General features: G+C 39.9%; 2 protein-coding genes across 2 annotated transcripts in view; one reads left to right on the top strand and one right to left on the bottom strand.

Moving 5' to 3' along the window:
- The window catches only part of LOC106573631 (zinc finger CCHC domain-containing protein 14), a 39177-nt gene extending 36038 nt beyond the window's left edge, over positions 1–3139 (top strand). The window contains exon 13 of the mRNA XM_014148858.2: positions 797–3139. Within this exon, the coding sequence (XP_014004333.2) occupies positions 797–852 (56 nt within the window). The 3' untranslated portion in view covers positions 853–3139. The remainder of the gene's footprint in view (positions 1–796) is intronic.
- LOC106573632 (microtubule-associated proteins 1A/1B light chain 3B) lies at positions 2973–14859 on the bottom strand. The gene is made up of 4 exons (XM_014148859.2): positions 14574–14859; positions 6084–6139; positions 4884–4990; positions 2973–4736 (listed from the first exon to the last, which is right to left on the bottom strand). Exons 1-4 carry the CDS (start codon positions 14611–14613, stop codon positions 4562–4564), a joined length of 378 nt encoding a protein of 125 aa, XP_014004334.1. The 5' UTR covers positions 14614–14859; the 3' UTR covers positions 2973–4561.
- Positions 14860–15046: the final 187 nt, after the last annotated feature.

A 15046-nucleotide genomic window follows, 5' to 3' on the forward strand; every position in this document is an offset into this window, starting at 1 on the left:
AAGGCTTGATTCACACAGTCTCCTCTGAACAGTTGATGTTGAGATGTGTCTGTTACTTGAACTCTGTGAAACATTTATTTGGACTGCAATCTGAGGCTGGTAACTCTAATGAAAGTATCCTCTGCAGCAGAGGTAACTCTGGGTCTTCCTTTCCTGTGGCTGTCCTCATGAAAGCCAGTTTCATCATAGCGCTTGATGGTTTTTGCGACTGCACTTGAAGAAACTTTCAAAGTTCTTGAAATTTCCAGATTGACACCTTCATTTCTTAAAATAATGATGGACAGTCACTTCTCTTTGCTTATTTGAGCTGTTCTTGCCATAATATGGACTTGGTCTTTTACCAAACAGGGCTGTCTTCTGTATACCACCCCTACCTTGTCACAACACAACTGATTGGGTCAAACACATTAAGAAGGAATGAAATTCCACAAATTAACTTTTAACAAGGCACACCTGTTAATTGAAATGAATTCCAGGTGACTACCTCATAAAGCTGGTTGAGAGATTGCCAGCGCTGTCATCTAGGCAAAGGGTGGTGCTTTGAAGAATCTCAAATATAAAATATATTTTGTTTTGTTGAACACTTTTTTGGTTACTACATGATTCCATATGTGTTATTTAATCGTTTTGACTTCTTCACTATTATTCTACAATGTAGAAAATAGTAAAAATAAAGAAAAACCCTTGAATGAGTAGATGTGTCCAAATGTTTGACTGGTACTGTATATTTTTTATATCTACAGAAACCTCTTAGGGAACTTGACATATTGACCGTAATTGGTATTTTGTTTTTCAGGCACATTTCGGCTGAAGTATGCTCCTAAATCAGACAGCCAGGACTCAGGGGACTAAGGAAAACTCCTGTGGTCTCACTCCTGCGCACATCAGCACCTTATGTTCCTCAGATTGGAGGAGCTCCTTTCATTGACGTGACTCTTTGAACACCAGTCACAGTTTTGATGGTAGGCTGGTGAATGGTGGCTACTCAACTCAACTTAGATTCTTGCTTGAGACCATGAAGAAAGTGACATTTTAGAGTCAATTTGGAGGGTGCTATTTTTTTTAATATATTTTTTTACCATTATTTAACTAGGCAAGTCAGTTAAGAACAAATTCTTATTTTCAATGACGGCCTAGGAATAGTGGGTTAACTGCCTTGTTCACGGGCAGAACGACAGATTTGTATTCGTTCCAGTCCATCTATAACAGATGATTTTGGTCAAAGGAAAAAATAAAAATATGACAACTCCTCACGCTACTCAGGTCACACCTCAGTGTCACTCAGTTCTGTAGCCAGACCCAACCCTTTCAAAACAAGTAATGTACTGTTCTAAGACAAGATGGCCTTTTAGTTGCTCTGGAGAAGAAAGTTGGATTTATATCTGAGAGGATGATGAAGTGTGAATGTAAAGACATTAGATGACTGCCGAATAATGCACACTGACTGACTGTCTTTCACATCCTCCTCCTCTGGAACAAAGCATGTCTCTGAGGAAACCAGGAAGTAAACAAGGAAGTACTTCTGTAATTTCCCTTTGTGTTGCCAGACAGCACAGGGGAAGAGGAAGTGAAACAAACAAGTGCTTTATTCAACAAATCATTCACTGTGGGTACTTAGCCCTGTACAGTGCAGGTATTAATGATGAAAAGAAACAGATGGTGCCAGCGTTACAAAGATGTGCCATTGATATTGTTTTGTGCCAAACTGCCTGGAAATGATTCCAAACTTGTTTAATCATTTAGAAGTTTAGAAGTTGAAGCAGTCTAATTGTTATAATCACTGCCCAAAATGGGTGGTGGTGAAATGTAAGAGGATCCTTTTTGAGAAAGATTTGATATTGAATGTGTCAGTGAATGTCTCCTTAAGTTGCCACCATGGTGTGGCATGTGAAGCACTTTTATGAGACTGGCTGGTCCCAGGCCATTGGATGTGAGTGTGACATGAGGACAGTGGTCCTCAAGGATGGACAAGTTATTATAGGTTTGTTGTGTTGCACTGGAGCGTCCCTAGCCAGGTATGGAGGACACAATTCAGTCATAAGGGACATTTCTTTGATAATGATCATATGTACCAATAAACACTTGCACCGATTGCTTCCAATAGATAGTCAAGACTTTGACAAAATCAGGATCCACTTGGAGTTCCATTCTGGTGGATATGATATTTGTAGGTAAGGATCAGGAAGTGGTCACTTAAGATCAAGGAATTGTAGGACAATCCAGGATTGTATCTTGACTAGTACAGTATTGCATGTCAGTGACTGTTGTCAAAATGTTTTGACCACATCCATGCTGTTTCTGGTCTAGGTCTCATGGGAGTAAGAGAGTTTACAGTAGGCACATTACAGCTGCAGAGCAAACATGATTCTCTGGTGGTTCATTTGTTTTTACAATGTTCTGTAACATTGTGCTTAGTTAATACACCCTGGTTCATGCTGCAAACATTTGGTAAACCAATTTGATTTATAATCATGTCTTTATATCATTAAAATGAAATAGTGAAATTATTGACCATGGGAAATCACGTTTGTGCACTAAGCTGTGCATCCTGGATGCCTTAGCAACCCTGCATGGTACAATAATTGACTAAAGAAAATGTATGGCCATAATAAAATGATACAGCATTTTTGCTTCTGGAACTGTTTCAGCTTACTTGGTTCCAATGAGATTGTTGTCAAACATATTTGACTGTAACGTAGCCATTTTCTTAGTCAATAGCTATGCATGTTGTTTGATTTAAAAGGTATTTTAAAACATTTGGTATTATTGTGAAGCAGATTTGAACTTGAAGGGCAGATCCTGTATTATTTTTTTATGTCAGATTTTTGTATCATATGGTGTGTGTTTTAAGATTTGCTTGTTTTATATACTGCATGAAAAACATTGTAAAAAGCATTTTGTTTTTTGATTTCATAATTTCATTGGCAACACAGTGTAATACCAGCATATGTGTTCTAGATGAGGAACACACCAAACTTTGACTTTTTTTATTCATAAAATACCAACATAAATACAAGAAAAGGTTGTGTAATACTGCTGTAAATATGAAGAATGAGAGTGGCAAACACAGGAGAATGCAGAGGAACATTGGGTTGATAACTGTACCATTGCTCTGTTATTAAACCCTCAATCAAACTGATCATAGAATCATTCTTATTCATTATGCACAAGTATAGCATATGGACATTTGTACAACGAAGCAAAATCACATTGAATGAAAACAAAATAAAGATGAACTGCCAAAAATGCTGACAAAAAGGCATCTAACATTTAAAACAGTTGCGAGGGAAGAGGACAGCAAAAGGGAAGAGCACACAAGTCAGCACACATTATAAAAGGCGTAAATAACCCTCTATTAAACAAATTGAATATTCTAAAAGTGTGATGCCACCCAGAGATGAGCTCTGTCCAGAGCCCTAGGGCAGGTCTAGGTGGGGGAGAGATGGACAGACCCAGCCCATGATGCCCGCCCAGTCCTAACTGGCCACCAACCCCACATCAGTGACCCTTTCAACACACGTGCAATTCCATCATCATGTCTTATCCGATCATAGTGTTCAAGGTCAGTTTTATTATTCCTTTCATTTGTCCAATATCTGTACACACGGAGGCAAATTTCTTATTACAATCATCATAGCAGGTTTTCGGTAGCATAGCATTTTTTACTTTTTAACCAAGAGTCCCTCACATCACTTCTATGTGGAGAGATTTACGACAAAGGCAGGGAAATAAAAACATATTTGAAAAAGGACCTTCGTTTTCATTAAGGAGAAAATTGTACTTGTCTCTGAACCCATAACCATTATAAAGACAGGGGGAGATGAATGCTAAACTGAACACACATTAACATGTAAGCCTTAAACTATAGTTTGCCTAGAATTGGCCGAAGTAAAGACTAAAAAGGAAATAGAAACAGTAATTTTGTCACAGCGGTTAAGACTATTGGCCTAAGTCACCCATCACAGGAGACTTTACCACATGATGACACATGTTGTTGTGGCAGTAATGTCCCATGTCAGTCAAACTGGATTCAACTAAACTGTTACAAAATTCCTCAGCAGCTGTTGTGACTGAAGCTTCATCCAAAAGACTGAGCTCATTCAAGTTTAGCAAACCCAACCAGTGGAAAAGAAAAGATGGGGTTTGCTGTATCTGAACTCAACCGTGATGGACTCAAGCAGGGATTTAACATGTAAAATGCTTGAAACTTGTGCGAGCGAACTCAAGCAGAACTGGCAATCATCTCTGCTATACTAATCCATCCTATACAACAAAACCCAAACATAACTATTTAATCCCTTTCCCTAAACACATGGCTGAATGTATGGGTAAGGGGCAGAGTATGAGAAGGTGCAGGATAGGGCTTTTAATATCTATAAGGGGCCCTTTAGCGCATGGGAGAAGAGGTTGGCTGGTTCCTATGGTCTTGGCTAACGTTGTAAAGCAAGCATGGGTTGGAGGGAAGGCAGGGGGATAGGTCTGTATTTAGGAACGAAGGATCAGGGAGGGAGGGTGGTAGATAGTATCAATGTCCGAGTGCTGGCGTGGTGGTGGGAGGCTGTTACTGGGGGGCCATGGTTCCGAAGGTCTCCTGTGAGGCGTACACCATGTAGAGGAAGCCATCGTCGTCCTTCTCGCGCTCGTACACCTCAGCGATGGCTGCCGACACGGACACCATGCTGTGGCCGTTCACCAACAGGAAGAAGGCCTGGTTGGAGTTCAGCTGGAGGCGCCTCCTGGTGGGACAAAGATACATGGACAAAGAGTTCAGCACATCAGATCCAAACATTGGTAGAAGTACATTTGCTGTAGTGAGTGCCTGATAAATGTATGTAAGTAAATACAGAGAAGGTAGAGGATAACGTAACATCATGAAAGAGCACCTGATGATTTTGATCAGTTCACTCATGTTGACATGGTCAGGAACCAGGAACTTGGTTTTATCCAGGATGGGCAGCTGCTTCTCTCCCTTGTATCTCTCAATGATGACCTGAAAGGAAGCAGAGGAAACATCTTGTTATAGAGCTCACTGTCCCCACAGCACACCATGCTAGAAGGAGTCACATTACCAAGACCATAGAAATAGAATGGGCTCCGGAGCCTCTAACCCTGGCGATTTGACTGGTAAACTCATGTGTACACCCGCAATTGTGTAATTTCCATGGTAATGTAGAACGTTAATTCAAATGATGTTACTGATGTGACTCACACAATGGAATGTATTTTTTATAATGTCAGTTGAGCCAACAAATCACAGCACAGCACATTGATGGGTACACTTCCTGCTTTAATTTCCAGGTTTGCTCCTTGCAATGGCCGCCATCATTGACTTGAATGGGGACGCCCGTTCTATTTATTCTATTTCTATGACCAAGACACAGCTAGTGTCAGTCAGAGGGGGAGGAGCCATTACCAAGACACAGCAAGTGTCAGAGGGGGAGGAGCCATTACCAAGATACAGCTAGTGTCAATCAGAGGGGGAGGGGCATTACTCTGAATTTTGGGGCCCCTGGACAGACAAAGGTAAGGATCAGGAAGTGGTCATGTACTGTAACTGAGGCCCTTTCAGTCAGTCAGAGTGTGTGTGTGGAGGAGAGAGGCAGCAGATGGAAGGTTAAAGAGATATTAAATCTGATATGTGGTCTGTTTGGGTCCTGACACATGGCTTACAATGAGACGGTTCCATACCCTTCTACCTATTCTTCATGAGAATATCTGTTAGGAAGGATAACCTCTGTTGAGGAAAGCATTGGATGGGTCTGTATTTAGGAATTCTCTCTATTCCAATTTATAAACTGGGTGGTTCGAGCCCTGAATCCTGATTGGTTGACAGCCGTGGTATATCAGACCGTATACCACGACAAAACATGTATTTTTACTGCTCTAATTAAGTTGGTAACCAGTTTATAATAGCAATAAGGCACCTCTGGGGTTTGTGGTAATAGCTCTATCCAGGCACTCCGCGTTGCGTCGTACACAAGAACAGCACTTAGCCGTGGTATATTGGCCATACACCACATCCGCTGGTGCCTTATTGCTTAAGTATATTATATGGTTGTGGTGGTAATAGATCTGATACTAACCGGGATCTTGTTGGGGTGCTGCTCTCGGATCAGTCGTACATCATCTACTCTCTGCTCTGTGGACACAAGGAAGAGAGAACAGGTGAGATGACAAAACAACTATCAGACTATCTGTTCTATATCCCATCTGCCTTTCACACAGGTAACTCAAAGGAAAAATATATGTTGCCCATTACCTCAAACCCCTATGGTTATAGACAATACAATCAGTGCAGCAAACCAGGTGATGAATCAACTCAGACCATAAATGAAACAGCAAGTGAACATAATATTTTCTAAACTAATCCCATCCTGCTGAACTTTGCAACTCGGTGGCCATTTGTAACAAGGCCAAAACAACGGTTTCCATGGCACCAGATAAGGCCTTTTGTTTACATACAAACCCTGGGTCAGTTTTGACTGATGGACAGAAGAAACACCACAAGTGACTGGAAGGATGGACCTCTTGAGCCCAATTGCTCCACTAAAATGTTCATATTTAGGCAATTCTATCCAGAAATACACGAGACAGATTTTTACAGGAATAATAATTCACTTTGCTCTTAAGTAAATACAATAGACTTAAAGAGACAGTTCAGACAAACTGTTTTCTCAGAGGAGTCTTTTATAGTCGAATATTGTATATAAATTAATTCATATGATTATATAAAGGCTGAAGGCTAAATCTATATCTAGGCCTACACTGAGTGTACAAACATTAGGAACACCTTCATAATATTGAGTTACACCCCCTTTTACCCTGAGAACAGCCTCAATTCTTCAGGGCATAGACTCTACAAGATGTTGAAAGTGCTCCACAGAAATGCTTGCCCATTGTTGACTCCAATGCTTCCCATAGTTGTGTCACGTTAGCTGGATGTCCTTGGTGGTGGACCATTCTTGATACACACTTGAGTGTGAAAAACCCAGCAGCGTTGCAGTTCTTGACACACTCAAACCGGTTCACCTGGCACCTACTACCATACCCTGTTCAAAGGCACTGAAATTGTTTGTCTTGCCCATTCACCCTCTGAATGGCACACATACACAATTCATGTCTCAATTGTCTCAAGGCTTAAAAATCTTTCTTTAACCTGTCTTCTCCCCTTCATCTACACTGATTGAAGTGGATTTTACCAGTTAAATGTAATTAAATGTAATCTACGTAATCCCCAAAAGTAATTATTTATCATGTGAGGGTCATAAACAATAATTAGTAATGCTGCATACTCAAAGAAAGGTTAAAATCTCACCTTTCTGGCAAAAATAGTTATAAATTGCTGAGATGTACTCACTTTTGAGGACACAAACTCAAGTACACAGTACAAACAGGAGTAAAAAAAAATCCTGAAATTAAATATTTCCTATTCAACAAAACTGTATGAATATGCCTTATAAGGATGGTGAAATCTTATAGTTAGTCGATTTATAATTTGATTATGCTATATTTAGAAAGTATATACGTCATTTCCACTGTTAAATACATATTTGTATGTTTAGTGTTAGAGAAAATGTACATATTTTCTAAAGGTCTCTCTTGATCAAAACGTCTGCCAGCATCGCTGTGAAGCCCCTAGCTTGGCTTCCTGAACTCGTTAGGAACTCGCTTTTCATCTCATATGAATGTGTCTAGGACAAACATGTTTTTTTTGTTTGTTTAAAATCTATGAAATATTTTAGATTAATGGCTATAAATCGATCATTGAATGTACTACTGTAGGGCTGGGCAGTATACTATATACCGGTATTTATGCACGGACCGGTTTGGGTTTTTACTATACGTTCTATAACGGTATTTTAAATGTTTGATTTGTTAAATGTGATATGCCGTGTGTAATGTCCATTTTTATAGTTTACTCAGCTACTTGATTCAGCCCTCTCCTTTCTCTCTCCATGCCGCTTTCCACATAGACCTAGTCCCAGCCAGTCACTCAAGGGGTGCATTTGTTGTTGCTTGACCACGAGACACTTTCGTTCAGTCTGCATGGTCAATGCAGCACATGCAACAATGTTGATGACAACGATATTGTTTCCACTTTGATCTTAATATAAATCCACAAGCGTCCTATAATTACAATATCAGTTTGTGTTTCTTACATCTGCAAACAGCTAGTTTATTTTCTTAGCAAATTAAGCTAAATCGTGTTAGCCACTAATGCTAATCACTAGTCAGCTGGCTAGCTAATAAAAGTACTGAGTCAGAGCAAACGTAGCTAGCTAATACAGCCTGATAACAGTACTGGTGGAGGCTTAAATCAGCATGTTGTTTGTGCAACAGTATCTTCTAAATCAAAGAGTAATAGGCGAAGCATGAATATGTTGGCAATATGAATAAAGATTTCATGTAACCAAAGATTATAGGGTCCCCAAGGAAACACTAAACATCACCTTGGTTCCTACCCTGTCACAATAACTCGTCCATGGCATTTTCATTCGTCGTCATGCCAAACAACACTGTATTCAAAGTGCCCACTGTTATTTATATTCAAACTATAGAATTATAATAAACATTCTATTTCCATGATTCCAAAAGTTCACACAGGTGTTTTGATCTAAATCGCAATTGCAACATTTGGTGAAAAATAAGGCCTAGTATTTTTGCCATATCGTGGCAGTTTGGAAATGATCTCAAATGAGTACAGGAAATGCAGAAATTGATGGAAATGCAGGATATTATTTTAGGTTGAAGTTGAATTGAACAGTATAAAACAATCAGAATGGAGAAATAATTTAGAATATATATGTGTTGCCACCCTAGGGTCACGCACTACTCAAAGCAAATGTAGAATTTGTATTAATCAAAAACATAAAATATCATCAAATACAGTCATTACGTAAAAAATTTGAAAAATACAATTTTATATATTTTCGCCATATCGCCCAGACCTATGCTACAGTGGTAAAACCACTCCCTACAGCTGCGCTACAATGTAACGATTTCAGGCATGTGCTTCGTCAGTGGTTGTGAGGTAGGAGTTGACGGACAGTCGTAAGAGCAAATTAGATGTTATGAAGGACATCCCAGATTCAAGTGGTTTCAGATGTCACATTCTACTTCACACAGGCACAGAAGAAATGCTACGGTGTCCGTGGGAACCATGGCTTTCGCTCAATGCAAGCCATTTCTATCTACGGTGTACACAGATCGATTTATACGCGAAAATGTCGGTCGGAACCAGTACCATGCATATCTAATAGGTTTTAAAAAGTGACATCTCTAAGGGATCAAAGACAGGGGATCAAACCTACATTTTTTTTTCTTCGCATTGTTTGAAACTAATTTTGTATATAATGTTGCTGCTACCATCTCTTATGACCAAAAATAGCTTCTGGACATCAGAACAGCGATTACCCACCTCGAAATGTACAAAGATTTTTTCTTTAATGAGTCAGACGCAAAGGATATACTGCTTTGTCGAGACAAGGCCCAAATCCCTGTCATCCGCGTGAAGAAAAGACAGAGAAAAGGTGGGAGAGGGGCAGGGTGCCTTGTAAAAATTCACCGACGAGTAGGTAAACCACCACCACCCTCCGTATTATTGGCCAACGTGCAACCACTGGAAAACAAACTGGACAATCTACGATTAAGACTATCCTACCAACGGGACATTAAAAACGAATATCTTATGTTTCACCAAGATGTGGTTAAACGACGACAAAGATAATATAGAGCTGGCTTCTTCTTCATGCATAATCTTCTTCATGCATGCAAGATGAGGGGCGGGAGTGTGTGTCTATTTGTCAATAACTGCTGGTGTGCAATGTCTAATATTAAAGAAGTCTCGAGGTATTGCTAGCTTGAGGTAGAATATCTCATGATATGCTGTAGACCACACTATCTACCAAGAGAGTTCTCATCTATATTACTCATAGCCGTCTATTTACCACCACAAACCGATGCTGGCACTAAGACCGTACTCAACGAACTTAAATCCGTTTTACCTCATTTCTACCAGCATGTCACATGTGCAACCAGAGGGAGAAAAAAACAACAACTCTAGACCACCTTTACACCACACACAGTGACCGTACATACATATCCCAACCAGAAGCCATGGAATACAGGCAACATCCGCACCGAGCTAAAGGCTAGAGCTGCCGCTTTCAACGAGTGGGACACTAATCCGGACGCTTATAAGAAATGCTGCCATGCCCTCAGACAAATCAAACAGGCAAAGTGTCAATACAGGACTAATTTTGAATCCTACCACACCGGCTCTAGCAGGGCTTGAAAAAAAAAATATTGATGGGCTGAAGTGGAGCGGGTCGAGAGTTTCAAGTTTCTTGGTGTCCACATCACCAACAAACTATCATGGTTCAAACACACCAAGACAGTTGTGAAGAGGGCACGACAACACCTTTTCCCCCTCAGGAGAGTGAAAAGATTTTACATGGGTCCCCAGATCCTCAAAATGTTCTACAGCTACACCATCGAGAGTATCCTGACCGGTTGCATCACCGCCTGGTATGGCAACTGCTCGGTATCTGACCGTAAGGCGCTACAGAGGGTAGTGCGTATGGCCCAGTACATCACTGGCCCAAAAGGCCCAAAAAATTGTCAAAGACTCCAGTCTCTCGAGTCATAGACTGTTCTCTCTGCTACCGCACGGCAAGCGGTACCGGGTGCCATGTCTTGGACCAAAAGGCTGCTTAATAGTTTCTACCCTCAAGCCATAAGACTGCTGAATAATTAATCAAATGGCCACTCGGACTATTTACATTGACACCCCCCCCTCTTTGTTTTTACACTGCTGTTACTCACTGTTTATTTTCTATGAATAGTCACTTTACAAATTACCTCGACTAACCTGTATCCCCGCACATTGACTCGGTACCGGTACCACATGTATATAGCCTCGCTATTGTTATGTCATTTTCTTGTGTTACTTTTTTTATTTTATATATATATTTTTTAACTTGAGTTTATTTATAAAATACTTTCTTAACTCAATTTCTTGAACTGCATTGTTGGATAAGGGCTTGTAAGTAATCATTTCATGGTAAGGTCTACACCTGCTGTATTCGGAGCATGTGACAAATACAATTTGATTAAAATACTGTCAAAAGTACTGTCAGACTGATTTGTAATAGACTGTCATAGCCGCAATTAAAAAAGTAAACATTGGCCGTTGATTACATCACTTTTTTCCCCACATAGGGTACCGCCCATTTTCTCAGATAACACATGAACTAGAATGATGCTGTGAAGTCAGCATGTTCCTATGGTGGAGGACGACCTCCCTGCAACAAAAATGTTATCCACCAAGCTATCAATAAAATGTGGTTTTGAGCGATGTAAGTAAAGAAAACTGACCCAGAAGTGTTTTTCTGTTGTAGAGTTGTGTATAGTTGTTTAAGGTTCCAAACAAATGTAATTTTCTTATTAACCCATCTAGTGACTAAATGACAGCATAGGTTTCAAGTATCATGCTAGCTAGTCTTGTTGTTAGCCTGGGAGAAGTTACAGGAGAGATGGGTGGGACGAAAGCAACAACGTAAACTGATGACCTGGAATAAAATAAAAACACATTTAACAACAGGCCATTGTCTCTAATTCATTTTGCTTTTATAATGTTAGCAAAATATCAACAAGGGACTGAATGTTTGAAAATGATAAATGACATTATGCCTTATAATTATGCCTTAATGGATCAGCTTTTCACATAAGCTTTTGTCGACAGGTTAGTAGTTAAAAATATCTCCCATTACATTCCCATTAAAGTGAGATGAGAATATGATAGTTAATATAGCTATTATTTGATCCATTTTAGTCTGATTAATATTGTAAAGGCAAAATATTGTGGTTGCTCAACATTGCAATGTTGACGCACGGTTAATTTTCTTAAAATGTGAAACCTAGAGAATTCATTATAAAAATGTACAAAAATATGAAATTATGGCTGATAGTACAGCTAAGACATATATTGTGCACTTATCGCCCAGCCTGTTCTCAGATTAGACATAACATAGTTACCGTAAATCCGGGACACAAAAATTAGTATGATATGTTTGGAATGGTTAGGCTGCTATTTAGGTAATATTCTGAATGGAGTTGTTATTTTTAACTGTAGGATGAGGATGCACTGCAGCCTCAATTAGCCTAGCTAGATAACGTTAGCTAGCTTAACTAGCTTCTCCCGGTTTGATGCAGTCAAGACAGGTACTACTTAATCATTTTTGATACATAACCTAGCTATGGCAGCTATTAGTCTGCTATAGCTGTGAGTAGGCCCCACTTGCTAGAGCGGCACCTCTCTGCCCCCTCTCGCGCATTATCAGCTCCGCTTAATAAAGTAGCTTTAAAAATTACTTTTCTGCTGCTTTCCTCACTCAGATTGGATCCAGACCCGGTCCAATCAGGTCCATACGGAATGGGTCTAGTTGTCCTCGGGTCCGTTTGGAATGAGTCTCTATATTTAGAAAATGTATTTATGCATATCAGGTCTGGGTAGGAAAGCCCCAGGGCCAAAAGACCTCTACCACTTACTTTAACCCTTTACTTTACTTTAACATTTCCTCTAACCCTTTAACTTAACTCCTTAACACTAACCCAGCCAATGTCAGCCAGCTAGCCAATGCCAGCAGGTAGCCTAGTGGGGCGGCAGGTAGCCTAGTGGTTAGAGCGTTGGGTTAGTTAAATAAGAATTTGTTCTTAACTGACTTGCCTAGTTAAATAAAGGTTAAATATTTGTTTTACTGTTTTCTTTTAATTAACGCCACCTAGCCAACGTTAGCCACATATCATAATGTTACGAATTCTAGCTAGGTGGCTAACGTTGGCTAGGCGGCATTAATTAAAAGAAAACAATAAAACAAATATTTAACCTTTATTTATCTAGGCAAGTCAGTTAAGAACAAATTCTTATTTAACTGACGGCCTAGGAACAGTTTGTTAACTGCCTTGTTCAGGGGCAGAACAACAGATTTTTACCTTGTCAGCTCGGGGATTCGATCTAGCAACCTTTTGGTTACTGGCCCAACGCTCTAACCACTGGACTCCCAAGTGGCGCAGTGGTCTAAGACTTTACATTTTTGCTGATTAATTTAGTTATTTTTCCTTTATTTAACTAGACAAGCCAGTTAAGAAGAAATTCTTATTTACAATGACAGCCTACCCAGGCCAAACCCAGACGACGCTGAGCCAATTATGAACCGCCCTATGTGACTCCCAATCACGGCCGGATGTGATGCAACCTGGATTCGAACCGAAAGATGCAGTGACACCTCTTGCACTGAAAGGCAGTGTCTTAGACCACTGCGCCACTTGGGAGCCCAGTGGTTAGAGCGTTGGGCCAGTAACCAAAAGGTAGCTAGATCGAATCCCCGAGCTGACAAGGTAAAAATCTGTCATTCTGCCCACAAATCATATAATACAAATCACAACATATCATACTGAATGCTAAACATAACATATCATACTGAATGCACCCCCGGCAGGTACAAAAGTAACATTGCAGTAGTTCAGTTCTAGGTCTATTTAATTTTAACTCATTTGCCCTAGAAATGAAATTACAGGTAGAGGACACAAACTGTCAGAGTATGGTGCCTGAGTAAAAAACTAAAAGTGTTACTTTCGTCCAGGTTCTCCCTACTATGGCAAAAAAAAAAAAAAAAGATTTCAAAATGGGGTCGCGGGCCAAAACAGTTTGGGAATCCCTGGGTTGCTGAAAAGCTCTCCTAACCTGCTACGAAAACTAACGTCCGGTCGTAGCTGTACTCCATCTAGTCACGTCACAACCCTAAACAAGGGACCTTATCTCAGACGCAAAACTGTATTGAACATAAAGGCCTATTGACAGAAAGTGAAATTAACACGACAATCCATATTTGGTGTGTTATCTAGGTCTACATGATATAATGTTAGTTAGCCTACAGACATTTGTTTTTGGCCCCTTCCCCCAAGGCCCTCTTTTCACCTCCGCAATCCGTCCCATCCCCCAATTCTGCAGCGCACGTCCCTGCATTTCGAGTAGAGCAATAGGCCTATGTAGCCTACTTGTTTTGTTTTTTTAAAACATCCCTTTCACAAACAAATTGAGCTCAACAGAATCCGATGATCGTTTCGCTGTCATTGACATACATTTTACAGAGACAGACATTGTAGGCTAAAGCCTACCAACTAAACACAACACCAATATTTGTTCAGTCTATTCGGATTGCATAACATGACCCACTGTTGAGGACACAACCTTTTTTATTAGCCTAGATACAGCCACCACCTTTAATTATCACGAATTTGTCGCTTTGAAAAGCCAAATGTAGGCCTATATTATATCAAATTAATGATATTCCAAATTTGTACCTAGACTGTTTATTGCCTTTGGCGTCTGGTCGAAATTGAACTGATGAACTATTCAGACACTAGGGGAAATTGGGAAACCATCTGTTTTCCACATAAAAGCTGACATTACGAAATAAGGATCCACCAAATGTGAACAGTTACTAATTGAAATAACGATATAATCTATAAAATCAGATTCCAATGTTAAAATTTGCTGTGTTAGTACATACCAAATGTCCTCCTTTGTTTGAATGTCTTCTCTGAAGGCATATTTCACGCAGGTCAAACTGTTTCGTAAATGAGGCAAAAGATGCCTGTAAGAATGGCAAATATATTTCAACCGTAGGCGATTTAAACTGTCGGGAGATTCAAGACCAATTTTTTGTAAGAATAACAAATGATTTTACTCCTTTGATGTCGTTCGACTCCTTCCTTGCTATCTGCTGCGGAGTCTACAGCAAAACAAACCAGTCAGCTGATACTTGACGTCATTGAGAGAGAGAGATTACCCTGGTTCAAGCCTGGAGTGAATAATCTGACAACCTGGCTAACGAACAATTCCACTCAAATTTGGCCTACTGATATAGTTAGATAAAGCTTACTGTACTTCAGGCCAACAGATTTGATAAACTAATGCGTTATTAGTTGTTATGAACATATAGGAGCCCTTATAATGTCTTATTGAAATATGTAAAAGGTCTGT

The sequence above is a fragment of the Salmo salar genome, chromosome ssa16 (genome assembly GCF_905237065.1).
Source record: "Salmo salar chromosome ssa16, Ssal_v3.1, whole genome shotgun sequence".
Classification (NCBI taxonomy): domain Eukaryota; kingdom Metazoa; phylum Chordata; class Actinopteri; order Salmoniformes; family Salmonidae; genus Salmo; species Salmo salar.

What these genes read in the sequence shown, in the direction of transcription:
- LOC106573632 (XM_014148859.2), bottom strand. Translation starts at nt 14,613, where the DNA reads ATGCCTTCAGAGAAGACATTCAAACAAAGGAGGACATTTG. An exon ending in CAAACAAAGGAGGACATTTG is followed by an intron (nt 6,140 to 14,573) that starts GTATGTACTAAC and finishes TTGTGTCCACAG; the next exon opens with AGCAGAGAGTAGATGATGTA. An exon ending in GAACTGATCAAAATCATCAG is followed by an intron (nt 4,737 to 4,883) that starts GTGCTCTTTCAT and finishes TTGTCCCACCAG; the next exon opens with GAGGCGCCTCCAGCTGAACT.